Source organism: Neodiprion lecontei, chromosome 2, assembly GCF_021901455.1.
Source record: "Neodiprion lecontei isolate iyNeoLeco1 chromosome 2, iyNeoLeco1.1, whole genome shotgun sequence".
Taxonomy (NCBI): domain Eukaryota; kingdom Metazoa; phylum Arthropoda; class Insecta; order Hymenoptera; family Diprionidae; genus Neodiprion; species Neodiprion lecontei.
In genome coordinates, this window is record NC_060261.1 from 17,125,444 (window position 1) to 17,151,406 (window position 25,963).

The following is a 25,963-nucleotide window of genomic DNA, read 5'->3' on the forward strand; positions in this document are numbered from 1 at the left end:
ACTCAGTGGGTTATATTCAATCATTCGATCATGTAAAATCAAGCAGTAGGCAGATGTACCAGAAGGAAAGTTATTTTTAGCCTCAAATTCGATACGTATATCTACCGGTTCAGATTTCAGAGCCTCGTTTTCTTTCGAACAGTCGATGAAAATCAAAAGTTCGTACTGTAGAAATTCGCTCTTCGTCAACAGAGGCTCAGGTTCTATGCCGTAATAGGTGGCTTGGAAGTTTGCGTACATCTCGTACAGTGATGCAAAGCGATTGTGACTCATGTCCAGGTTCAGGTTACCGTACAGGTAATACTCGGAATTCAAGAAGAGCTTGACGTCAGTAATGTTACAGTGATCAAGATGACCGGCATTTTTGCCGGCTTTGTTTTTTCGATTCATTTGAAAACCGAGCATGACAAATCGCGGTTTTTTCAAATGGGTGGACGTTTTCACAATCCAAACGTATTTCGCGGTTGCCAGTAGCAAAGGATATTCGTACAACTCCCAACTGCGGAAGCTCATGGAGCCTGGTGTATCTTTTTCGAAGAAATTCAACAGTGCGATTTTTCGTTGATCCGAGAGCTTCACATAGATCGCGATTCTAAAGTCTTCGTCTTGATTTTGAACGACGGCATTTAAATCACTTTTTGATGTTGTAAGAATCAGCTCGTGTTCCGCGTTAACGATGAGCTTGCGATAGTCTTCAGCGGAGCCCAATATCATGCTCAAGGGGATTACTACGTCAAAGTTGCCATTGGCATCAGTTATTTTTTTCGTTTCCTGAATATCGAGCGATCCAGCATTTTCCATAAGCCAACTTTGACGAGGGTTGAGAGAACTGAAACCTTTCAGCAGGCTGGTCAGACCAACGTTTTTACATTTATTAATCTCTACAGCGTTTAGTTCGTACCGTACATCTTCGAACAAATGACAGATGGCGTTATTGACTAAAGTTGTGATCGCTGCTGCAGTGCCGTCCGATTTAAGTAATTTTCCAGAGATATGCAGCGAACTCTTGCTCGGTAATACGCATAAATCCTGATGCTGAACGGTGATTCGAATCTCATCGCTGTTGTTGAAAGTTGACGATGCGTACGGTTTGTGTGCGTGTATTTCTTGGTGGGCGATTGATTCGTCAGAGACGACAAGTGTTTGAATGCTCAAGATTTTCTCCTCCATGGTGCGTAGCAGACAACGAAACAGCAGAATCGCAGTTTTATTTGTCGGAAATTCCTTTTCCAAAAGGTGTCAGCTTTAGACCCAGAGCTATCAGGAACTCCACGTTTCGACGTGTTAGCGGTTCGGGAATCGATCGATGACTGACTTGATCGGGACATGCTGACTGACTAATATAATTCATTTTGGACAATCTGTTATATACAATACCCATCTTTTATCGCGATTTGATGTGCAGTCTCACAGTTATAACTTCTCCGCGAAAATTAACCAGATCTCCGTCTTGATCGACTAACCGAAGCTGTACGTGATCTATGGTCTTGACGGTGATCGGAAGGTAAATGACGTGCGACGGCACTTCCACGACCTTATATCCCGGTGGAACGATAGGGAAAAATTCGTGAATAGTATGCACTTTATGTGCATTAACGTAGGCGCCCGTTGTAACGCTGCATTCGACTCGCAACGCGTTGACCTTGAGAATAGTTACAGGCATATCCGAATGGTGAATTTGGTTAGCTGTCAATACGCGCGGTGTAAATCCGAGAAGCTGACCAATAGAATCGTCAGGTTCTAAATTTACGATATCGTTACATTTGATTTCGCTGCATAACGTATTATTGTTAGGCTTTATGCTGATTTTTTTTATTATTTTTTAACGCGTCTTAAACATACTTTTCAATACCCTCAATTTCGTAGCTGCCAGTGGATATAGTGACTACCTTATCGGCTACGTATATTTTATTATGACCGACATCAACGTTGGAAATGGAATTGAAGGTCAACAGTTCAACGAGACCGAGAACATTATTTTTATTCAGAGCAAGTTCGATCGGAGGAAAATATTGCGCTTCGAGAATCGAAGACGTTCCTGATATCGTTAATGTAAACGAATCATCCATGACAGCAAGTGCTCGACTGACGTTATTAAATTACGTGTCATGTTTATATAGCTCATCGCTTAGAAATTTCAGACACAAGTGTCCGCAATCGAATGTACCGTAATCCTCATACCTTTCGTCGTTGTACTTAACGCTACCAACACCGAGATATTTCACGAGGTCTAACGGAGGTTGAAGATGACCGAAACTGTCAAAGTAAACTACATCGCTGCCGCGTTTCTTATATGCAACCCAGTGTGTCCCAGGGCCATCTTTATCGTCGAGATTGACTACACCTGTCTCGTTTTTACCCGGTCCGGTTTTGAGCATTTCGTTGCGCATAAAGACACCTCGGAAGTATGGAATTTTCATGATTTTTGCATACTTCAGCAAATCCCAGTTGGTCAACGCTGGGCGTGGTAGCTTCACATTGAGTTTTTTTTTTCGAAGAACCCGTTCCCAGGCTTTTTCGGTTAATATTTTATCCGCAACGCTTCTGGCTTCACGGTTCTCACGATTTTTCGAATACGCTATATCGTGTTCCTTACACGCTACATCGAGAGGATTGATACCGGAATCGCCTCTCGCGAGTCTTTTCGTCAACTGCGTACCATAATGCTATTTACCAAACCTTTCCCTCTTGATCGCTTTTTTGACGATCGCTTACGATCACGTGTGTGCTCAATCATGTCCGCTCTGCGACTGAGAGAAAGTTATTATAAACGATGCATTTATAGAAAATCCAGCTAGTCATGTTCGAGATGAGGTTCGAGACACAATCGACCAAGCTGCCCGTGATGAATTTTGACAAATTTACGCAGCAGAGTACAAAACAGAAAAAACATCATGGCAAATTGTTGCCGAGTAGTGTACGTGCGGTATTCTGCGGACCATCTAACTATGGCAAAACCAACGCATTATTTGCGCTTATAACGCATCCGAACGGTTTGAGATTCGAAAACCTGTACGTTTACTCAAAATCTCTCAATCAACCGAAACACAAGTTTCTGAGTCAAGTGCTCGAAAATGTCGACGGTATTGAGTATTACCCCTTTAACGAGCATGAGCACATCATTGCACCGAACGAGACGCAACCTAACTCGATCACGATATTCGATGACGTAGCGTGCGGAAGCAGGATAACATACGCGCGTACTTTTGTATGGATAGACATCACGATGTAGACTGTTTTTATCTTTGTCAGACGTACACTCGAATCCCTAAGCATCTCGTGCGCGACAACACCAACTTGCTGGTCTTATTTAAACAAGACGAGATGAACCTGAGACATGTGTACAACGATCATGTAAACACCGATGTGTCGTACGTAGAGCTTAAAGACTTGTGTGCGGCATGTTGAAACGGTGACAAATATGGGTTCGTAGTGATCGACAAGGATAGAGAGCTCGGTAATGGTCGGTATAGGAGGAGATTTGACAATTTTATAAACATGACAAAAGGATAAAATACACAATCTTCGAAGGCGACGAAACAGTAGCTTTCCAGAACTAGTGTCAACATGCAGGAAATTCGTAAGGAAAAAGAAGTCTTGCATCGTATCGCTCAAGCGAGTAATGCGATTCGTCGTAAGCACAGAATCCTCAAGACGGGAGGAGAGTCGCTGCAGGAAACGATGAAGGATGTCTTCAAACCTGTGATAACCCTGCAGGAATTAGTCAATGTTTCTCGAGACACGAAACTTGTCAAGGAAGAGGTGAAGGAAGAACTCAAAACTGAAACGAAGGATGAGCCGAAGAACGAAATGGAAGCAGAAGATTCTTTTGCAACTGCAGAGGAAAAGGATCAAACTGTCACGGAATCGTCGGTGAGATCAGAAAATGAATATCTGGAGATGCTTAACGATAAACAAAGACAGCACGAGTTGGATACCGTGTACGGGGTACGGAGTCTTTCTACTGCCGGGCTGATGGTTGGTGACTCACCGATAAGCTTCGAGCGCGATTCCGTTCGCATAGGCGGCACGCTCTATCCGAAAACTCAGGGACTGCTGGAGCTACTGTTTAAAAAGATGCCCAACAGCGCTCAGGTTACCCGCAACGACAAGGAGAATTACAGAAATATCCTTCTCGCAACAAATGCTCACAGAAAGTACTATAGCGCCACCGAGCCTATCCGAAACGCTCAGAGCGCCAAATTTAAGCATTTAATTGCTGAGCTGCTCAATATTTCTACGTCAGGCAAAGGCGTATCACCATCGTCACAGATGTCGAAGCGTACGGGCAAAGGTGTTCTGCTACCTCAGGCTTGGGTTACTCGACAAGGTGTTAAAACAGATTATATTTTCTGGGACGACGCTAACGAGCGGGTGGAACGTTTTCGTTTGCTTATGGCATCTCAAGCGGCCGGGAATACAAGTCACAACAATGAAATCATGTCGATTCTGGAAGAATTACGGGAAGTCGGAATCATTTATTAGCCAATTCTCGTCGACTCTAGAAATCATTTACGAGATGAGCGTCGACGTGTTTGGACGTCTGCTGAATAAAAACACAGCTGCGAGCACTCGCGGTCCTCCGGGTGTCGGGTTTCAAATAACAACGGACGAGCATTACGATATACGGAACAAGAGACTGTGCAATGTCGCAGACCCCGCAGAGCCGAACAATGCTGTAACTTTAAAAACCTCAAGACGAAAATTCGGCATGCTGCAAAAACAAATCGACAACCTTGATCAAATGATCAAAGCTTTGGAGATCACCACGGAGAAAGCCTTGGATACCTTCTACACAGACTTTAAAACAGGCAGAGACTTTTCGATTCGAAACGCAGAAATCATTTCCAAACTGGACACCAGACTCAGAGCGTTGGAATATGAACGAGGAAAAGCAAGCACTGGTGACGGAATTGCATAAGCCTACACGCCGGAATCACCCGCGTCGACGTGTAGACGTGCGCGGCATCGACGAGACCCGGCAGGCGGATCTTGTTGATATGACGTCGTACGCTGGACAAAACAAAGGCTACAAGTACATGCTCACAGTCATTGACATTTTTCCAAAGTATGCGTGGGCTGTACCGATAAAGAGCAAGTCTGGAGATGATGTTACGAAGGCAATGAAATCTGTGCTTCTCCAAGGACAGGTACCGAAAAACTTACACGTCGACAGAGGAACGGAATTTTACAACTCGAAATTTGAATCGCTTATGACACGTTACGGAATCAAACTTTACTCCACGTACAGTAATTTGAAGGCTCCAATCTGTGAACGTTCCAATCGGACGCTGAAAGGTAAAATGTGGACACGGTTCAGCATGCAAGGAAGCTGCAAGTGGCTCGATATCTTATCTGATTTGGTTTCGGCTTACAACAACACCAAACACCGAACCATAAGAATGAAACCGTCGGATGTCACCGTTGCAAACGAAAGGCTGTTATTACGTCAGGCGTACGGAGGGCTTCGAGCGATACCTACCATATCGGCAAAATTCAAATCCGGCGACAAAGTTCGAATCAGCAAATTTAAAAATGTCTTCGAGAAAGGTTACACTCCCAATTAGACGACCGAAATATTCACGATAAGTCGAGTGGAAAATACTCATCGTGTGACGTACAAGCTCAAAGACTACCGAGATCAACCTATCGCTGGCGGTTTCTACGAACAAGAGCTCCTCAAGGTTAAACATCCGGATATCTATCTGGTGGAGAAGGTGCTCAAGAAGCGTGGAAGAAAAATATATGTTAAATGGTTAGGTTTTGACAATACACACAACAGTTGGATAAACGAATCGGACATGTAACATTTGAATAAATGATTTTTTTTTTGTAAAAACGTGTGTGCCTCTTTATTTCCTACCCGACACATAACAAGTATGCATCTTTATTTTTTAGACAATCGACATACATATGCGTCGTTGTACAATTTTTCATATTTCAGAGCGTTCTTATTCACCATCCTACATAATAATGATATTTTATACATCATGGTACAGTTATAGAAATTAAGTCCTACATAATAATATTCTATACATTATGGTACAGTTATAAATTAAGTCCTACATAGATTACGAAACGGTAATTACAAAGCTAAGATGCAGGCGTGTAACCCCGCGGAAGCGTGTCGGTTGTGTTTTGAAACACGATCCGCTTGTCGTCATTCCAGCTCAGTGCCACTTTCTGCTGTTCTACGGTGTATACCTTGTGCTTTCGACACAATATCAAATGCTGATTTGTGGACAAATTTTCACGTTTCAACGCAGATTCCAAATAATCGTTGAAAGTTATTTTTCTCAACGCTGATCCTCTAACACCTTTCGCACGTTTATTGTCTTTCTCATCTCCCAAGACTCGGAATGCGTACAATTTAGCTCGTAATCCTACAAATTCCAACATTATTTTCCCGTTATTCTCGTCTTTCATCAAACCGAGAACTTTTTTGTTCGCTCGAGGCATTCCATAAGCGTTGTCAAGCGGATAATCAGACGTGTCGAATTTATGCAAGTCCTCCTTCATATGTTCGTATATGTCGGGGACGGTAAAAGTGTAAATCAAACTGTCGGTATCCGTATACATTAATTTTGCTCGGTTGCCAAATTTCTTCTTAATATAATTATAATGAAAATCATAGATATATGTTTTATACAGATCCAGGATGGAGAAACCTGCATACAATGGTTTATTCAACTTGACTTTCGTCTTACTCATTTCGACGATAATCATCTCTTTGTCGAAAACGGTGCAACTGTGAAAATTAGGCTTGGCTATGGTAGCTCTGGCACCGTACCGTCCATCCCATTCGGTGATCAATCGAACATCTCTGTACTTTCGCACGTCTTCCATTGTTTTACCAAAAACTGCGTTGTTCATCAGTTTGTAAAAATTTTTCTCGAATTCGTTATGAGATTTTTTCCGCAAATCGGTATTCAAATCAGTGTATTTTTTGAGCCACGGGGTTTGCCTGAATTTGAGAACTCTGTGAATTTTGAGTAATTTTAAGCCTAATTGTAAGCATTGTTTCAAAACGTTGTAGTGAACAACGTAGTTTTTCTTGGAAAGTAGCGTGGGCGTCAATTTTGGCTGTTTATTGTTCGAAATCGGAGGTACATAGTGCTCCGGACACAATGGTAAATCTTTATGAGTTTCATGCAGTTCCGCAGGATATTCCAAATCTACCTCCAGTATGTAACCAAACTCCGCATCGTCCGAGATGGTAAGAACGTTGCATTGTCTGAAGTCTGATACCCATTCGAAGGAACTGTATGGCAGAGCAAAGCTCACAGCAGCACCGTACAAATTATTAACGTCAAAGTACATGAGATAAGATTCTTCGACCTCAGGATCGAATTCCTCTCCCATATATCTATTGTTGGCCTTTGCGTATCTGTTCGAACACTGTGACACACCACCTCGAATACCCTTTTCGATAAACATAACCATGTCTATGTCGGTGAGAAGCTCGAGTTCGATGCCTGAACATTTTAACATTGCATCAAACGACAGACCGGGCGCTGTGTAGTAATGTAATGGGTCCAGTTTGTACGTCGTCCAACAATTCTGTCGAAAATTTTGAAAAACGTCAGCCAGTAAAAACACGTCCGTCTGTAAATACAAGTCCGAATACTCTCCCAAAGTTTGAACGCTAAAAGTTTGCCATACGTTGCACGCGTGTGCGTAATCGTCGTCTGATATATTCCGGTCATTCAATTTTGAATAAAACTGTTCTTTGACTGGTAAATGTTTCTCCTCGAGCTTCTCCCAACTGTCTATGTATTCGTACGGGAAGACACCTTTCCTAGTCAATAACCGAAATTTGTTCAAGCTACTGCAGAATTTACGTGTTATTGTTTTTTGACAATCGTCCAGATACGATGATAATTTATCGAGGCTGCTAGGCATGAAACGGTACGAATCTATGAAACGGAACGTTACATCCGTTCCCTTAATGAATTTAGTGAAGGAAATGTACTTTTCTTTATTAACAGGTAATAGTTTAATAGTACCTTTGAATGACGTTGCCAGGGCTTTGATCAGAAAATGCGAATCGTAACCCGATAGATTGTGAAATATCATTGGGATAGTGTGCAAATTTTGGTAATTTAGATTACAGCTGCGGTGAGCAGCACCACGGTACTTTCCCGTGAAATGCCAGTGATCCCGATGTTTCACGTCTGTGGGTGTAAACGGTTTTTCACAAATATGGCAGACCACCGATAAATCAAATTCGTTAATCTGATTGAAATTTAGTGGTTCCATCGGTACAACAGTCTTGTAATATCCCTCTAACGAATGTGCCAATTCCTTTAACTCATTCACAAACCATTGGATGCAAGTTTCTCCGCGATTAATTTTGAATTTTGAAAGCAAATCGTCAAACGCAGAATGCAGATAGTAAGCTATACTATACGGAAGATGCTTCTGATAAATTGTTCTATTTTTCCCAAAACTTTCATGTGTGGGCTACAGTAAACATTCTAGATCTGCGTAAACGCAGAACGGAACGGTTTCTTTGTGTTGAAAATTTTTAAATTTGAGAATCTTGTCCGCTTCTGTTGGTAAGATAACTTTGGTTTTGTTCAAATTCATGCAATCTACATTGTGCTCGCACAAACACCTTTCAGATTGAAAGTGTGATAGACACCTATCGCACAACCAAGTACGATGTTTATCTTTAGAAATTTGATAACTTGTCAACCGCGATAAATTCCGAATCCATGCAAAATGATGTGTTACATTCTTTTCAATATTTTCCATACCATCATCGTCATCGTCGTTTTCAGACTCAATTACTAAAAGATGGATTGTAGGTTTATCAGACTTGTTTCGGCTGAAATAAATGGGTACAATTTCACTGCGCTTTTGTTTTTCCATACTATCTATACCATAAACGTTAATTGAAAGTTTGTTAAGTTTCTCAAATCTTGGAATCTGGTCTAAAGGCATTGAAAAATGCAAACCGTCGTATTGTAGCACTGAGCTGAAATGTGAATATGAAGTGATTTCGCTAGGATTAATGTTGGCTGGAAAGAGGGCTGCGGTGACCGACCATAGAAAGCAATACGAGTCGCTGTTACGGATATTGACGACAGACTTCTTATCTTGAATATCTTTGGATAGTGGTGTGTATGGGAACCCACCGCCTCGTAGTGGCACGTACTTGTTGATATTCACAGTCAGATTGATTATTTCAGTCAGCGACCAACCAGAGTCTCTCTCTTGAAAATCTTCCACCTTGGCCAACACTTTTTGCTTTACGTTCTCTTCGAACCACCCGTGTATGTCAGCTGGCTGGAGAATGATCTGGTTTCTGGTGTTAAAATATTTCATTTCTTCAACAAGTTCAGCGTTTTTCGTTATATTGAATTTACAAAACAAGACACAGTTTGCTTTTAAACTTCCCACTTTTCGTAGCATTTTCTTCAGTCTTGCAACGACGAGGTGTTTCACATCTTCCAAAAACCAAAGCAGCCGCATACAAATTTCAGAACCTTTCAGAATTCGACGTCGCACCGCAATCCGTTGTTGGCAGGCCGCTCGCCGTCAAGTCGAAAGTTGTTTTTTTCAATAAAATATTTTGCACCGTCAATATCAACCATTAATTCAGAACCTCTGTCCTGCTAGTTAAGAGTTTATTTCAGAACCTTCCAGAATTCAAGGTCGCACCGCAATCCGTTGTCGGTAGGCCGTTCGCCGTCAAGTCGAAACTGGTCGGACGATTCCGAGTATTGTTTTCGTCGGACGATTCCGAGAATTGTTTCTCTAAAATTCGTTCAAGGCCAGAGCGGGTCTTTCAGAATTCAACGTCGCACCGAAATCCTTTGACCGTATGCCGCTCACCGTCGAGTCGAAACACGTCGGACGAATTGTTTGTCAGTCTAGACTCGTTCAAGGCCGTGAGAATCTTCTCGAACCTTCTGGCAGCTCTCAAAACCTGACACATGCCAGGATTCTCGGTCGAACGTTCGAGAATCCACGGGTTCCGCTGGAACGCCTGAGGATTCACGGAGTGCGCTCGGTAATGCAGTTATCGATCCCGCTCGATGAGCGTGATTTTCTTTACCGACAAAGAGCACAGTTTATCCCACAAGGGGTAACACCACGGTAATTTCAGGCATTTTTTACCGACGATCATGGTCATTTAGGAGATTTTTACCGACAATCATGGTCATTTAGAGGATTTTTTACCGACGATCATGGTCATTTAGGAGATTTTCTTACCGACGAGCGGTCGGCAGAGCACATTTTATCTTACGAGAGTGGGGTAACCTTCAAGGGTTTGCGTCTAGGATGCACGTATAGGCGGATTGGTCGGCTTGGTCGGTAAAGAAGGTGTTTCTATTCAGAACCGGCCTTGTTATACTACTTACTTACGAAGTACCCATTTGATATAATAAGTGAAAGATAAATGAATATTGTTACCTGAAAATAAAAAACAATTTGAACGAAACTATCAATTATGAAAACCTTTTTGCCCATTAAGATAACTTACTGAAAGTTGCGAAATTTTGGTTTCACATGCAAAGTTTTAAAATAATACGAAATAATCAATTAATTTTTACCGATTCCCTCGAGTATTCTTCGATTATTTTTTTGACCTCGATTAATCGACGCAACTATTATTTTCAGCTTATGTCAGTGGGCATCGCTAGTACAACCACGATCTTACATACAGGTCCGGAAAAGACGGTGGTGGAACTAGGCACGCTTAGTGTCCAAGTTTGCTATTTCAATTTACGTCGCAGGGTGCGCTTACGGTCTCCGGAGGTACAGTGGTTTTAGCATAGAGACTAGAGTACAAGAGTCCGATCTTCGTACATGTGATCCGGCATCAAAAATTCGTACAATCAGGCTTGCGCTGGCTGACGCTGAACGGCGCTGATATCTCAAAGATCCGACGAGTGATGGGGAGACTGGATCGAGATGGATATACACATTTTTATTATTGCATGAAGGACCGTCAATTCCTAATATTATCGACAAATCGGAGCTTTTCAATTGAATTAATTATTCGGACAATGGTTCAACTCATTTTACTTAAAGGGAGGCTAAACACACACGAGAGCAAGAATGAGACACTTGAAATTTTTAAGTGGACTTTTCCCAAACAACTCTATTAAATGAAAAAATTAATATCGAGGCTGTCTACGTGTAATAATTTCGCAGAGGTCACAATATCTGTTTTTTCTTTCGTGAAGTCGTCTTCGCGTAAAATTTATAATAAGTTTGTGAGGTTATGTTGATCCTCAACCCCTACTTATTTTTTTTTTCATAAAGATACTCAATAAAAAGAATCATATTTCTGTTATCTTTGCTAAGTGATATGCGATCAATTTAATTTCCTACCTTAATATAATGACGACGATTAACACCTTTTCCACAATAATGAACACGGGCACGCGTGCTTAACGATATTCCCTTTCAGGTGAGGGGCAATTTCATTTCGGTCACGATCGATGTTTATATACATATATATAGTCAATTCTTACCAACTTCACTTCGGAACTTTACGATAACAGCGCTGCTTTTGATGAAATCAAAAACTACTAAATGACAAATGGTCTAGCCGGATAAGAATTGTAAATCTGCCTCCACCGAATTTTGTGGCACCGATTTTTTCCCAAGTTCCTCACCTAAAAAAAAAAAAATTTTGTGCAAAATTACAGCCTTCTACATAGATTCCGAGGGGTTTTTCTGATGAAGAAACGTGTTTTTTCGATTTTTGCGGTTATTAAATACTAAGAGGCGACCGAAAAATCTGAAAAATCAGGAACATGATAACATTTATGGAAAAAATATTTGCAACTTTTTTTATGCTAAAGCCTATTATTAATCATCGAATCTTCCTTTAAAAAATATATTTTGTAGTGTATATATTTTGCTACTATTATGACAAAAATTGACGTGATTCTACTATTAATTCCCTGCAAATTGAAAAAAAAGTCTCAAAATTCGGCCTGCAACACATTGACAAAAAATAAAACGACAAAATTTCACATTTGTTGATGAGAATCCTTACATAAATCATTCTTTGGGTTTAATTGTTGGTGGATCATGGTTGGAGTAGTTGTGAGACATAACAAACAGATGTAATCAGTAGGATTTTATTGCGAATTTGGATTTATTGGGTTTATGTTGCAGACATCGTTGTGACACATTTATGGTTTATGGTTGGACCAGAAAAACACATTTTTCTCTTTCGTGTAATATCGAGTCCCACGAAGAATCTCAAATACTTACTACGCTTGTCTTCGTGGTTTCCGTCTATTTGCTTTTGGATTTGTTTCTCCAGCCATTCGACTCGATCTTGTAGTTTCTTACGATCCTCGTCGTCCGACGATCAATGCCTGTGTTCCTTTTTTCCCATTTCTCTTTCTTTTTCCTTTTCCAATTTCTGAGTAAACGTGTGACGTGATCGGCACAAAGAAGTAGAATGAGTTGCGTACCGGAGTATACATGGAATAGGACCGGAACAAAAAACTTGAACTATAAAGATTGTGGCGACATCGGTGCATAGTAGGGGTACTACATTCTGATCTTGAGGAAGAGGCGCTACATACAATTAAGATCGAACTTCACTTACAGGTAAGTTCGTTTGATCCTATAATTATCACCCTAGGCTCCACGTTCCGGTGGAATGAATAAAAGTCCGTACCATATGAAACCATCCGTATGCGAATGTTTCTTAATAAACTTTTTTAAAATTAATCGAGAGCACTATTATTATGCACTTACGTGTAAAATTGTATCAAATACATAATAAATATTGAATAACGGTTATATATATTGTGTATTTTACTGCAAAATCTCAAGAGACTATGTACAGTAAAGAATTACATGTACGAGTATATCCTAGAGGAGAGTGGTAGGCCCATGCGACCTTCTCCGAGGCGGCCGTTCGAACCGTGTGGGCTCCCACGCTATCATCTCGAGCTCATGAGGGCATTCATAAGACACAACAATGAGTAAAGAGACTGACAAAAAATGAATGAATGCGATTAAACTAATTACAGAAGGACTGAAGTACGATCCACGATGCTTTCTCAGCGAGAACGGTTCTCTGCTTCAGTTTTAAACGTTGGAAGCAAATTCGAACGATTTTGACAGGCAGAAGGACCAAAGTACAATCCGTGATGCGCCACCGTTGAATAATCTCGTAATACCCAAGGGCTTGACAGACAGAAGGACCGAAATACAGTCCGCCATGCGTCGCCAACGAGAAGAGTTAACAAATGATTTTAAAAAAGCAAGGACTCTATGTTAAACTGTCAACCACAGGCCAAGGACAGGTAGAAAAACCGAAGTACAATCCGCGAAGCGTGTACTTGTTGCGTCACCCAGTTGCGTTACCAGACTGAAATTTCTCGCCGTACTAGATGGAGTCACAAAGTATACTGGAATCGAAAATTTCGTACTAGAAATTCAATTACGACTACGCAAATAGAATATTATTAATTTTCGACAATTTTGTTACTCTGTACTTCGCAGTTTTATTCTTTATACTCTCTGAAACATGAATCCATTCGATACGTGATAAATCCGACAATGTATGGCTCACAATAACGCTAAACGCATGTACCCACAGGCATACTACATACCTAAACCTATAGGTAACAGTGCTATTTCTGCATGTCAGTATATAGTGGTTCAGCGTACTTTGAGAAATTGAACAAATTGAGCGGATTATTTCTAACACATTACAAATGAAATTATTTGAATAAAGTGAACGAATTCTGACACGTACAAGAACGCATAAAGATGAGGCTTAAAAATTGGGAGAACCAGACTAGACGACTTGGTTGCAAAGAATAGTTGATCGACAATTCAATTCAAAAGATCACCATTGATTGTGATCTCGCGATCAATGCCAGAACTATGTTTCTGTAAAGAAAAATTGAAACAGGTATTATGGCTACCTTTCACCACATCATTTTAAACGACGAGCAGCCGCTGCATGATAGTTTCCTGACTAGAAGCATTCATGATGGCAAGAACCGAAAGCTTGGAACATCTTGAATAGTCATCACCATACATCCACTCTTCATCAAGATGTTCCTAAAGCTGTGCAACTGATTTTCGAAGAACAAATATTCCGAAAATTCGTTACAACACTGCGTTAGAAGATATGTCTCCAATATGCAAACGAGGGTGACAGTAACGTCGTTTGGCAGATAGCACCTAAATCAGATCACCGTGGCACGAATATCGTAGGGTTTTAGAGGATGTACAAAATACGAAAATATCTTGAACAAGTTCACTGAATAACCGTGTTGTCGATTTCATCAATATTTCGAAATCTCATCATGAATTGCGATGTTTGCGGTATTTTTGCGGGAATACCGTGTTTGATCGGTCTACTGATATTGACTGTAACAATAAAATAAATATTCTAGCGATGGCGCGTTAGTGGATCGACACAATCGTTTCTGCCTCTGACGTATTTCTTTCCAAATTGGCCCAAAATTGCATTCGCTCTCTTGAAACTGAATGTTCAACCTCTAGCGTGATTTCGGATCTGTCTCCTATCCGAAGAAAATTGTCCTCTTCCGAGTACGGCTCCCACGTTGTGTTTCCGCGAAAAAACAAGGTTGAAGGTTTACTGCAAACGCATACATTAGTTGTGAATAGTATGTATCATCAGGTATTATAATAATTAAAAAAAACCAACCCGTGGGTCGCAAAAGATGTCCACAATTGTACCATGATTTCCCTCATTTGTATATCTGTTTTACTCGCGGTTTTGTTGAGAGCTAACATGATATTGTGGTCTGCATATGGAAAAATGTAAACTAGATCATCCGCGTGTGTTACTCCGTAGTCCTTCAAAGTGTTGCCGTAAACGTAAGTGTTACTCCAGGTGCCCCGATATCTGAAGTCGTAGAAATATTGGGGATTTACTGCCACTGCATGCTGGTGTAACAGGGAGGAGTACATCGGATAGGTGAACAAAGCATCACCGACGAGTAACGTCAAATTAGTCAGCAACTGGAAGAAAAGGGATTCATAAATGGCGCATCACCTAAACATTCAATTCTTTAGTTGGCACGATACGGATAATTAAAAAACATTTTAAGTTAACGATCATCAGAACTGATACGACAAAAACTTTTTTTCACCCAGAAGTATTACATACAGCCTGTAGTTTTTTGTGAAATCAATTATTTTCGATTAATTTCTGCTAAACGACGCTACTGGAATACAATTTTGAATTAAGAGACTGATAAGGTATAAGAAACTGATATAATCTGCGCATAGAGAATCAATTTCACACGATGATAGAAATCATTCGTTCAGGTCGAAACATGACTGCAGTGACTAATCTCCATGATTGTGCTAACTAATTGTAAATCTGTATCAAATATGGTAGTGAAATTGGCGACCAGTTTTCAGCTATTTAGATTTTTCAGCGACATCGTATGGTTAGGATTCAAGATAGAAATTAAATTGAGAACATCGTACATATAAAACTGAATCACTAGAACTCTTTAGTTTGAAAACATTCATGGCTTCTAGCCCTCCTATACAGCTGTACATGCACGCAGTAAGAAAGCTTATCTCATTCGAAATGTTAGATTTGAATATCTTTTTACTCACCTCATTTCTATTCATTGTTTCAATGTTATTGAAAAAGTACGACTTGGCCGCCTTGACCCAAGCGGCTCCAGAGTCCGGTTGATACGACCAGTACAAATAAATCGGCAGCAAATGATCAAAGTTTTCCAGAAAGTCTTCGAGCCAACCCTCCTTTTCATAGAAGCCTGGTGTAACGAGTAAAATGATCAAATAATTAGCTATACGATTAGATATAATCAAAATAAGAGCGAGAACGCGACAAATTTTCAAAGCCTCAAAATCATGCCTCAACTTTCTGTTTATCTGATTTTTAAATAATTTATATAATCAGCCGTACGGGATCCAACAATGTCACACCACTTTTTAATTTCCATCAGCTATTTTAATGTGAGAGAAGTATTGGTTCCGATCCAAAATAACCGTCTTTAACTTCAACGGATCTTCACGTTTCTGGGCCTTTGATATCGGAAAATAGATTGTTTGAGAGTTGTTGATCCGTCTGTCGGTCTGTCTCGAAAAGCTTCAGCGATCATTTCAAAAATGATTTCACGAGAATATCTGAAATTTACAGGCCTTTGCATTTAAATGATGGGCTTGACAATTGTCGTATCTCGTTCTCTTTCTTTCGTAGGCCGTGTTCAAATCTTCACGTCGCAACACCACGTGACAAACAAGGAGATCCGTCAACGCATGGTCGGATGTGCTTTAATGAGTTTCATTTTAAAATTGAATAACTTGTTCGATTTGCAACATTTCTAAAAAGCATAAACAGTAAACACTTTACTATCCAACTCGTGTACGGACTATCGATCTAAATAAGCAATACGAATCGACTTATACAAAGATCATAGAACGTTTGAATGGAATTACCAGGATTCGAATGAAATGCTTCAATGGAACACAATTGTATGAGAAATGAAGAAAATATTTCACTGAGAAAATAAATATCTAATGACAAAAATGATGATCATACTTAATGGTACGTCTATTGATTGAATTGATTTGCCCAGGCGATAAAAGGTACGGAGAAAAATGCAGTAATGGACCGCAGTAGTCAGCCCCTCAATAGTCAACGAATTTCCTCTTGCATACGTTCTCCTTCTACAGTACAGATTTCCCCGACACCCTGCTTAGTCGCGCGACTAGAAATATGCGCAAAACTGAGTTTCGTAGCCGTCACACTTTCCATCGAACGAAATATGTAGGGAAATTGCTCAAGATCTGATTGGAACATTATTTATTCTAAGAGTACGATAAAAAAATATCATCGAAGTAAGTAGTTTTTAACGTAAAATCATAATCATACATTTACTTTACAGTTGAAAATCACACATTCAGTCATTTCCATTGGGTCAAATTGAATGAAACTTTTTTCGTCCGATAAGAAGGTTTCAAATCTTGTAAATTAATTTTAAGCGAGTTAATATCGTTTCCAATAACTGCACACTTTCCAAAAGCACTTGTTTTCTATAGATTTTTTGTCATTTTAACAATTACTCCCTGTTCTATCGGTTGTATACAAGTAAGTGACGTTACGTTAGGCCGCAAGTACATAATTTGGCAAGCATTGTCAATGCTAGTTCAGAGATCGATTGTTGGATGAGAAGGAGCATGCATTGTCGAGGAGTAGAAGGTATCTCACAGGTGATCCATGTTTCTCTTTTACGTTGGGTAGAAAACCTCTCTATACCTCACTTGGAAAAGATCTCGGTCCATCCAGGCATGTCTTTGACCCTTATAAATCACAGAGAGACTTAAACCGTTTTTGAAACACCAAGGTTTTTTCAAATCATTCAATGAATAAAAGAGGAATTTCATGGGATCTACTTGCATCGATGCATACCATTATAGTAAAACGATCCTTTATCACCTCATGCCCTAGAACATCGTACAGTGGGACAAAGTCCTTGAAAACCGAAGTAAATCTCGGAAAATGAAAATCCGATTCAGAAGATTTTGACTCAAGCGTCAGGTGGAGCAATAAGGAGTGCATTCAAAACCCGAAAACATAAGGCGTATCCTCTGTACCTGGCTCGCAACTTCGGTTAAAAGTTGACCGTGATTGAGGGTGCACGCATCGCGCGAGAACAAGCAGAAGCAGTCAACTTCAAAATTTTATATTTTAAGTGTGAATTGTGCGATTTCAATTTTTCAAGATGGATTGGACTCCTGGAGATGTGTAAAAAATATTTCTGTATCAGTTCAATCAGGAATTGATGTTCGACCGCCTAAAATACGGCCACACTCGGTGCTCTCGTGAAAACGATATGATTCTATAGACCTCAATTTTCAAACAGATGACAAGTACCATTTTCTACCATATTCTTCAACGATCTAAGTTTAGAGCTATAAGTGAGGCTATTAGCTTACGAACTTCATAAGAATCGCCTGCTCGCACATGCTTCTTTGGCTGTAACGATTTTTGTTCCTAATTCGTGCACAGTATGAACGGGTACGCAGCGCGTCGCGAGAAATTTTGAATACTTATCATAGGAAACTAAAACCAGTCTTAACATACACCGAGTCTTTCTTCGTAACAAACTAGTACGGTTATTTTCGATTCATATTGTTCATAAGAAATGTTATCAATAATTCGTGTTCAAGATTTCTCGAGAAGCAGCATGTGTAATAATGTCTTATTTGTCATGAATTATATGAACGAATATTACGTTTTCGTGTTTTTGTCTCCTTATTATTAGAGAACAATCTTCTAGATAAAACGAAAATCGCTTTAGAAAAATTTATTTTATTCAACGAGTTAGATCTCGCCTCATTTATTATAGTGTACGTTAAATGTTTCGAGTTTTCATATGCAAATCAGTCTTGAATTCTCCGCGGCTTTGTTACAGGACCGAGTGTGAAGTATAACTCTATACACGAATGATGGCATTTGAGGGACGGACCACCGACTGTATTCAAGAACCTTAAATTGCAAATTTTCGAGAAGAGCGGCCGTTCGGTGCTTATACCTGATCATATAAGGCAGTCCTTTTTCAGTATTTTTTACTAAAATGAAAACAATGTTGCCGTCGGTTTGTAGGGAAGAAAATACGTCATGCAAGAAATATGAGTCATGGCTTTATGTGTCCTTTCCTGTACCTGCTACTTCTCAGAACACATTGACCATTAAGAGTGGTCACTCCTCGAAGGACTTTTAGTCCCTAAGTCAAAGGTGGAAACGGGAGAAAACCGAAAAAGTCCGTGAAACGTTGACTACGAACAAGTTATCAAATACTGTTCGAATGAGCCTTCGCTCCTCGAATTGTAGTGGATGCAACACTGACGAGTCTAACGAAAGCTTCGAGGTATTGAAAGGCTCTGAGAAACAACACCCAAAAGTACATTATCCGCAGATGCTGCACTTTCCTATCTGGTGGACCATAAAATGTCAAAAAATGACTACCAAGAACCGAGATCTCTGAACAACGGACAGCACTTTCGTATTCCTCCCTATTCCAAAGTGGCAGAAGCTAAGAAACTGTGTTATCCACCCCGTACAGCTATCAGTATTGCAGAGAGCAAAGCAAACTTCAGTTACAAGCTTCACTGAATCATACAGATCAGCGTATTATATTACTTCAACGTGAAGTTATTTCGAGTATTGCTGACGGAAGTGATAAGCAGATGTCCCTTGTTTGCAAGTGGGGCTACGATCGAAACTCTGGACAATGTATACATATAAACAAAAGTTTCAAGACGACAACACATCGTATTCAACTGTGTTTTCACTTCAGCCGTGCCAATACAACTCGTATCTGTCGATGAAAAAACGAATGCACAATTTTGACTCGTATACCGTTAAGATTACAGTTTGTGGAAGAAAACACAGAATTGACTGTAAACGAAGAACGCTACGTCGACAATCAGATAAACACATTTGTTCTCTACGAAACAATACTAAATCAGAACGATTTCTCGGTTGATTTTAAAATGATGTTAACGATGACGGATGGGAAAGTTTGCAATGCACTGACATCTACCTCGATGCACAAACTACTAGTTCATGTTCTACAAATAATAGCTCATGCATTATTTTCCAACGGCCAACTATCCGAAGATGCTTAAGAAGCTAAAAACAAAGACATCGAAAGTATTCGAGAAGATTCCGAAACAATGGATGATGTTTTTAATCGGCTTATGGTAACATCTGATCCATACATTTCGAGTGTACAAACATTGCCCCAGAAAAATACGTAGTGTATCTGTGGAAACTGTAGAATTGTTAATCCCACCTACAATAGGTCAATCTACTGCCGAAAATAAATCTGAATTCGAGGACGATTCGAGACGAAATTGAATTCCATTAATTTATTTTGTGATATTTGAAACGTTTGACGATGTTTTTGCTGAAATAGCAAATGCTTTTTACGTTTCCATACATAATTTTTTTAAAAGTATCGACATTGGGATTTTATATGATATAGATGGATATTATTCCTTCGTTTCTTAATTTTATGCCACGTGACATTCATTTTCTTGATAAGTATATTTGGATGAATGCGTAATCAATGACCTCAAAAACCCCTGTATAACTGTCATCTTCGAAATCTAATATCATTCTATCAAATATGTCCTCCATATCGTGTCCGCCATTTGTTTACAGTATTTTTGACTTCGGGTTCATAATCAGCGACCTCAAAAAACTGTGTAAACAGGGCTTCATTTGGATCGAAGTTCATTTCAGGTTCACTCTCCTTTTTCGGGATTTCGTCCCACTATGAATCGTGAGACTATAAATGCCGTGATGTTTCCTTAGAACGATTGAGCAAATCACTGCTCGCCTTAAACTTAGATTCTGCACCAAAAATTTTTTAGTTATATGTTAAAACTTTTTCGGCTTAAATCGCCTGTGAGAGAGGTTTGCCGAAGGTTCTCTGTTGCACAAACCGTCTGTAAATTGCCTTTTCGAAACCACTATCTTCGACGTTTGTAATTTTCTTCTTCTTTGTACTTCCATGCTGATCTTGAAGTATACTGAACTATGTTTTCTTTATTCTTCGTCGTTTTCGTTACAGTCTACCTGCCAATACCATAATCATGCGTAAGTCTATGGCCCGACTCACCGGTATTCAACCGATTGATAATAATTGTTACTTTTTCATCGATGGTCAGCCTTTTTCTATTTTCCTGTTTTGCCTCACTCGTACTGCAAATGACGAGAAACATTCGTTCGAAAAATAATTAAATGACAATATAAAGTTTTTAATAAACTGGAATTATAATTTTGAAGAGAAAGTGAAAAAATATATATATTGAGTATAATACAAGTGTTTGTCTGGGTTAAACGAAGAAGATGCAATCGATAAATGAGCGCGGGATGAAACGAGAAGCGTATGCTCATACGGATGTGCATATCGTGGTATGATCTTTGCGTTTGGGAACCGCATATGTTAACAATAATTTATAAAATAATTGATATTCATGAGAATTTCATTCTTTTTCGAGAACAAGTGGCAAGGTGAGGTCAAGTTAGGTTAGGTTCAATATTCTGCAGATTGCAACATACTTTTGATGATTTCGTAACACCTCGGACGGAGTTGGAGTTCAGTATAATAGCAAGAAATACGAATTGAACAACTGACCTTCCCTCACTCATATTCCATGACCGTCCTTTCTTTATTTCCATTCAACCATTTGCTGCAGTGAGTAGGTAAATATGTTTTTGACGAAGCGTGCGGTAAGTTCGTTTTATCGTGCCTGCGGAACGTGCGGTAAGTGAATGTTATCTTTACAACGTTCTCTAAAATTGTAATAAATTACTCCTGCGCACTGTGTATTTACAAGATTATAATCAATGTAAACAATCACGGCGCTATGGAGCGAATGCGATGCTCGGATTACTCACATCAATTACAAAAGGTTATATTACCTTTTCTTTGTGTACCAATACCACTTTTAACAGATCTTATCACAAACTTACCACAAGTTGTGGCAAAAAATGGTATACATAACTCGTGCGGACAGGTGACCCTGCACTTGTCACGTAATGCACTGTTATTCCCGACTCACCCATGAAATTAACTGTACTCCTCTCTTTGCTCTCGCTGTTGCATAATGTATTCATATATTCAGCATGATTTGCTGTTGGTTGGATCTTGGCGTCGGTGGCGCATGCACGGCCTAGTAGACTGTGTATGTGCGAGTTCCACCTATCGGGGTGGATATGCGGACTATTCAGGGGCTTAAAGGTGCCGATGGGTTGACGACTGCGGGGAATTACTGTACTGTTTTTACGACTTGTTTTCTGCCGTTTTGTTCACTTTCTGGGTTTTACTATGGAAATCAGCCATGATATACTCATGATTCGCGGTGAAATGATCGATCCAAAAAATTTGCATTCACTTGCCTATAGTAGTCCCTACACCTTCATTTTCAACGAGACCCATGATACAAGGTACATCACGAATCTGACCAGCTCTTACTATATTTGCAGGGCTGGTTGTTATGAAAGCCCCCTTGATATCTGGCTCATCGGTACAAGCCCATGTGATGAATGGTTCATGATGCCACACGTAAAACCGTGCATAGACGGCTGTAATATCCAAAACACTTTTGTTCCGCAAACAGTTGACGAGGGAATCCGAAGTGTCATTGAAACAACCAACGTAGTCGCCGAGTTCGAACGCGTGCTTTGCGTAGATAGCCCTGGGTCTGTAAACCGATAGCGTAAGGCTAGATCCGCTCTGCATGATGAACTTATGGAAGAGCCCTGTAATGTCGTGAATTGATTACGCCACGTTTGAGCATTTGATTCTAACTATCTTCATCAACTCATTGATGGAAAAACAATATTTGAATACGTCGTACTTGATGTAAAGATAGAATACGTTCTCCCGATTACTGTAAATGTGATATCAGTCATCCCGTTAAAAGATTTCAATATTCATCGACCAAGTCTGTTGAATATTACCTCAAGCCTTGCTTGACTTCAATCTAAATTCCATCTTACCAATTGTCAATTTCGAAAGCGTCAGAAGGTGAACGCAAGCGCTCCCTGAGCTGTGGCCGAATAGCGTTACTCGATCACGGTCACCATGAAAGTATCTGATGTTACGCTGCACCCATTCGAGCGCAAGGACCTGGTCCTTTAAGCCCCAGTTTCCGGAAGCCACTTTGTCACCAGTGCTCAAGAACCCCAGAGCACCCAGACGATAGTTGAAGGTGACGAGAACTACATCTTGGTTCAAAAGGTACTCCGGACCGTACACCGATGAATTGGCAGACCCTATCATGAATCTCCCACCGAAAACGTATACCATTACCGGAAGTAGCGAGGAATTCTTACCGCCGCTCATCTATATGTATAGGATCCAGAGTCAAGTACAGTAACGTGTGCTTTGCAAGCTTCGGACTTTGAACTCGTGGTTCTATTCTCGCACAGCAAGCGGCTTGCCTGCAAATAAGCAAGCCTTACTAGATGGGAATAATTACCTGCGGTGTGAACACGTTCAGGTTTAGACAATCTTCGTCTCCAACGGAAGTGATATAGTCTCTGCTACTTATTTGGGGGCAGAAGTTTCCGTCGGCAGTAGCGTTTCGGATTCCTTCCCAACCATCCGCCGGCACGGGATTGGCGAATCTACGATACACAGAGAACTTTTGTTATCGGATTCATGACGAGAGTTGACGAAGGCTGCAACTTCTTCAGTTGAAACATTTCAACCGATAGTATGTCTGCTTATCGCAAGACCTTGCTATTTTAAATTTTGATATTATATATTCATCATTGGTATTCCTGTACCCATAGAATTCTTATCGTGTAATTAGCGAGTTTAACATTCGGTCTAACATTCGGTTACTCCAAGCGGTACCTTGCTTGCTTTTATATCAAGATTTGTAGCAGACCTGTTATGAACCCAATAAAATCGTGCCACGCTAGTCCGTTGAATTAATTTCTGTTTGTAACCATGTGATCCATTTTAACAAACAAACCCGTCCACTAGTTGGAAATAATTGAATATTTAGTTTCACGTAGTTCGACTGACAAACACCAGATAAGATTACATAGAAACAGAGTTAGGTTTGTCAGTATTTTATGGACAATGTGAGTGTCATGTCACGCAGTCACAGAAATAGAAGGAACTGCAAAATTTGTTTATTCAAGTATATCTGCTTCTTTCGATAGCCATTTTGTTTATACAAACACTGTTTTTTTAAGTGTACGAGAGTATTGAATAACATTTATGTAATTATAATTATTACAATGTTTTTTAAAGTATTCAAACTCAATTGAATAGTTGGAAGCTGAAAATAGAGAAGTAAAAACGATAAGAAACGGCTAAAAAATGATTCTTCAAATGATGATCTTGCTATAAATCAAAAATGCGCCTAATCAACTATTCTCAGTACAGTAAAACTTGCCAATACCGGACATCTTCGGGACTAAAAATATTGTCTATCTATTGAATAGTGTTTGCTATTCAGAACAATATTAACATCTAAATTCAGGGCGGCTAGGTGGTCTAGTGGAGTAAGGCTCCGGTAAAGAATCGCTAGATACCAGGTTCGATTCCTGGCTCCGTCGTTAATTTTTCGAATTTACCAGTAGTTCAAAAATTATGTACGATTCACAAAATGAATATTGCCTCGTGATTAATATTAATGTTGATGATGCATATCCGCATTTCAATATTAGACGGTCATTGACTGTCTTACGAGCTTCGCACCAAGAAGCGTAAGATACCAAAATGTAAACACTTACAGACATTCTTACAAATCTGTGTCTCGAAGAGGAAGAACACTTTCTATATTCACATTAACATCTAAATTGTAGTTCTGGCAATTTTTAGACAGTCGGTTGTAAAGAGGAATCCATTGTTGGGAGATGTCCGTTAAGAGAAGCTTCACACCCTAAGTGTAAGTACGTACGTATATGTGTATGTGCTTAATTTCTTTGCCCAACGATATCTCCCGAACGATTTACCGGATTCCAATCATTTCGGTCTCATCGACGCGGCTTTTCCAAATACAGAACTGCTAAGATATTGGCTTTTATCGGGTCAGTACTTTTTCTATTATTCAAGTAACAAAATTACGAAACATCAAATAAAAATTATGATATCTTTAGAGTTGGAGAATGGAATTGAATGGAAATTGGCATAGAGAGGTTTTTCTGAGTCGCTTATCACGAATCTAAGGTCAGATTTGCGAAGTTAAAATTTGATGAATTCAATAATCTAAAATACAACGAAAGTCATTTGAATTTCGATGAAAATCGGTACTTGTCGATTTGTCAGGTGGCTGATCACGAATCTGTAGTCGGATTGCGAAATCCAAAATAGCAATCCAATATGGTGGCAAAGAATCTAAACAGAATCCGATTTTGGCAGGAATTGGTAGGCGGAAGTTTTTGGTTCACCGATAACCAATCCAAGGTCAGACTTCCAAACTTTGTAATGGTTGATCCATTACAGTGAATTAAAATTTCAAAAATCTTCATATTTTCATGTAATATGGTATCCGAAAGCGTTAAAATCGATAATCACACGATTTCAGATCTTTTTATAGCATTTTCATACATGTCTTATTGTTACACTCATTGGGCCAATTTTAATGAATTATGGATCGTGCTGTTCCTGAACTAATTCTTTACGAATCTTTCAGTATGCATTCTCTTCAATGTTCGATTCATAAATGTTTTCATTTTACTTGTACTTCTTGGACATTATTTTGTATTCGAAGCTATAAAACGAACACATTTTGTTATTATTCTATGAATGCAGTCTTTTTGGTGATGGAACTTTCTACCCTTGCCAAATTCATGAGTTCGTAGCTAATTAAAAATGCCACGTTAGTTGCATATTCACGGATAAAAAAATCGTGGAATCAATGAACACTAAATTTATATACTTCACTCACCTCTTATTTTTTACTGGTGGTTGCGCATAAGGAATTCCCAGAAAAGCCGAAATCTTTCGGCCATGGGTGGTGGTCATAATTTTTCCCTGCAGAGTCCCTTGGGGAATAGTCACTTCCGGTTGAGTAGTTCCACCGAGGTAACCGCCACTCAACGCGAAAAAAATGCTTAGCAATAGTGAGAGAAAAAGACACTCGGCCCCTGAATATGAAGCCATTGTCGCCAAACGATGTTATCCGATGAAAACAAACTCCACTCTGGCGAATCTTGCTGGTGGGATTTTTTTATGGCTTCAAACCGTTTGTCTATCGCGAACGACTTTGACATGTCGACCGTCAAATATGATATTCAAGCTGTCCAACGACCGTCGCGCAAACAAAATAACATACCACCACCGTAATGATGAAGAGTATTATGAACATATTTGTGTCGATCATTTGTCTCGGTATCACTCGGAGATGCAATGCGTTAAACCACCTTAGTTATTGATATTCACTTCTCATCTCACGTTTCAGACTTGATACCGACAATAAC

The 25,963-nt window shown here is 39.7% G+C and overlaps 2 protein-coding genes across 3 annotated transcripts in view; one reads left to right on the plus strand and one right to left on the minus strand.

Annotated features, from left to right (window-relative positions):
• LOC107221709 (flotillin-2) overlaps nucleotides 1–25,963 on the plus strand; it is a 533,503-nt gene that overhangs the window by 401,682 nt on the left and 105,858 nt on the right. The window lies entirely within an intron of this gene.
• Nucleotides 12,772–25,836, minus strand: LOC107224450 (juvenile hormone esterase). 2 transcript variants are annotated; one of them, XM_046731119.1, is made up of 7 exons: nucleotides 25,432–25,836; nucleotides 23,005–23,152; nucleotides 22,523–22,868; nucleotides 21,920–22,282; nucleotides 15,595–15,758; nucleotides 14,669–14,985; nucleotides 12,772–14,599 (listed from the first exon to the last, which is right to left on the minus strand). In XM_046731119.1, exons 1-7 carry the CDS (start codon nucleotides 25,644–25,646, stop codon nucleotides 14,404–14,406), a joined length of 1,749 nt encoding a protein of 582 aa, XP_046587075.1. In that variant the 5' UTR covers nucleotides 25,647–25,836; the 3' UTR covers nucleotides 12,772–14,403. The 2 variants fall into 2 exon arrangements, with proteins under 2 accessions (XP_046587075.1, XP_046587076.1); XM_046731120.1 differs by lacking the exon at nucleotides 21,920–22,282.

Coding starts and splice junctions, on each gene's coding strand:
- LOC107224450 (XM_046731119.1), bottom strand. CDS start 25,646: ATGGCTTCATATTCAGGGGCCGAGTGTCTTTTTCTCTCACTATTGCTA. Junction 15,759..21,919: donor AGGTGTAGGGACTACTATAG/GCAAGTGAATGC, acceptor TCGTTACACCAG/GCTTCTATGAAAAGGAGGGT. Junction 14,986..15,594: donor AAACAATGAATAGAAATGAG/GTGAGTAAAAAG, acceptor CTTTTCTTCCAG/TTGCTGACTAATTTGACGTT.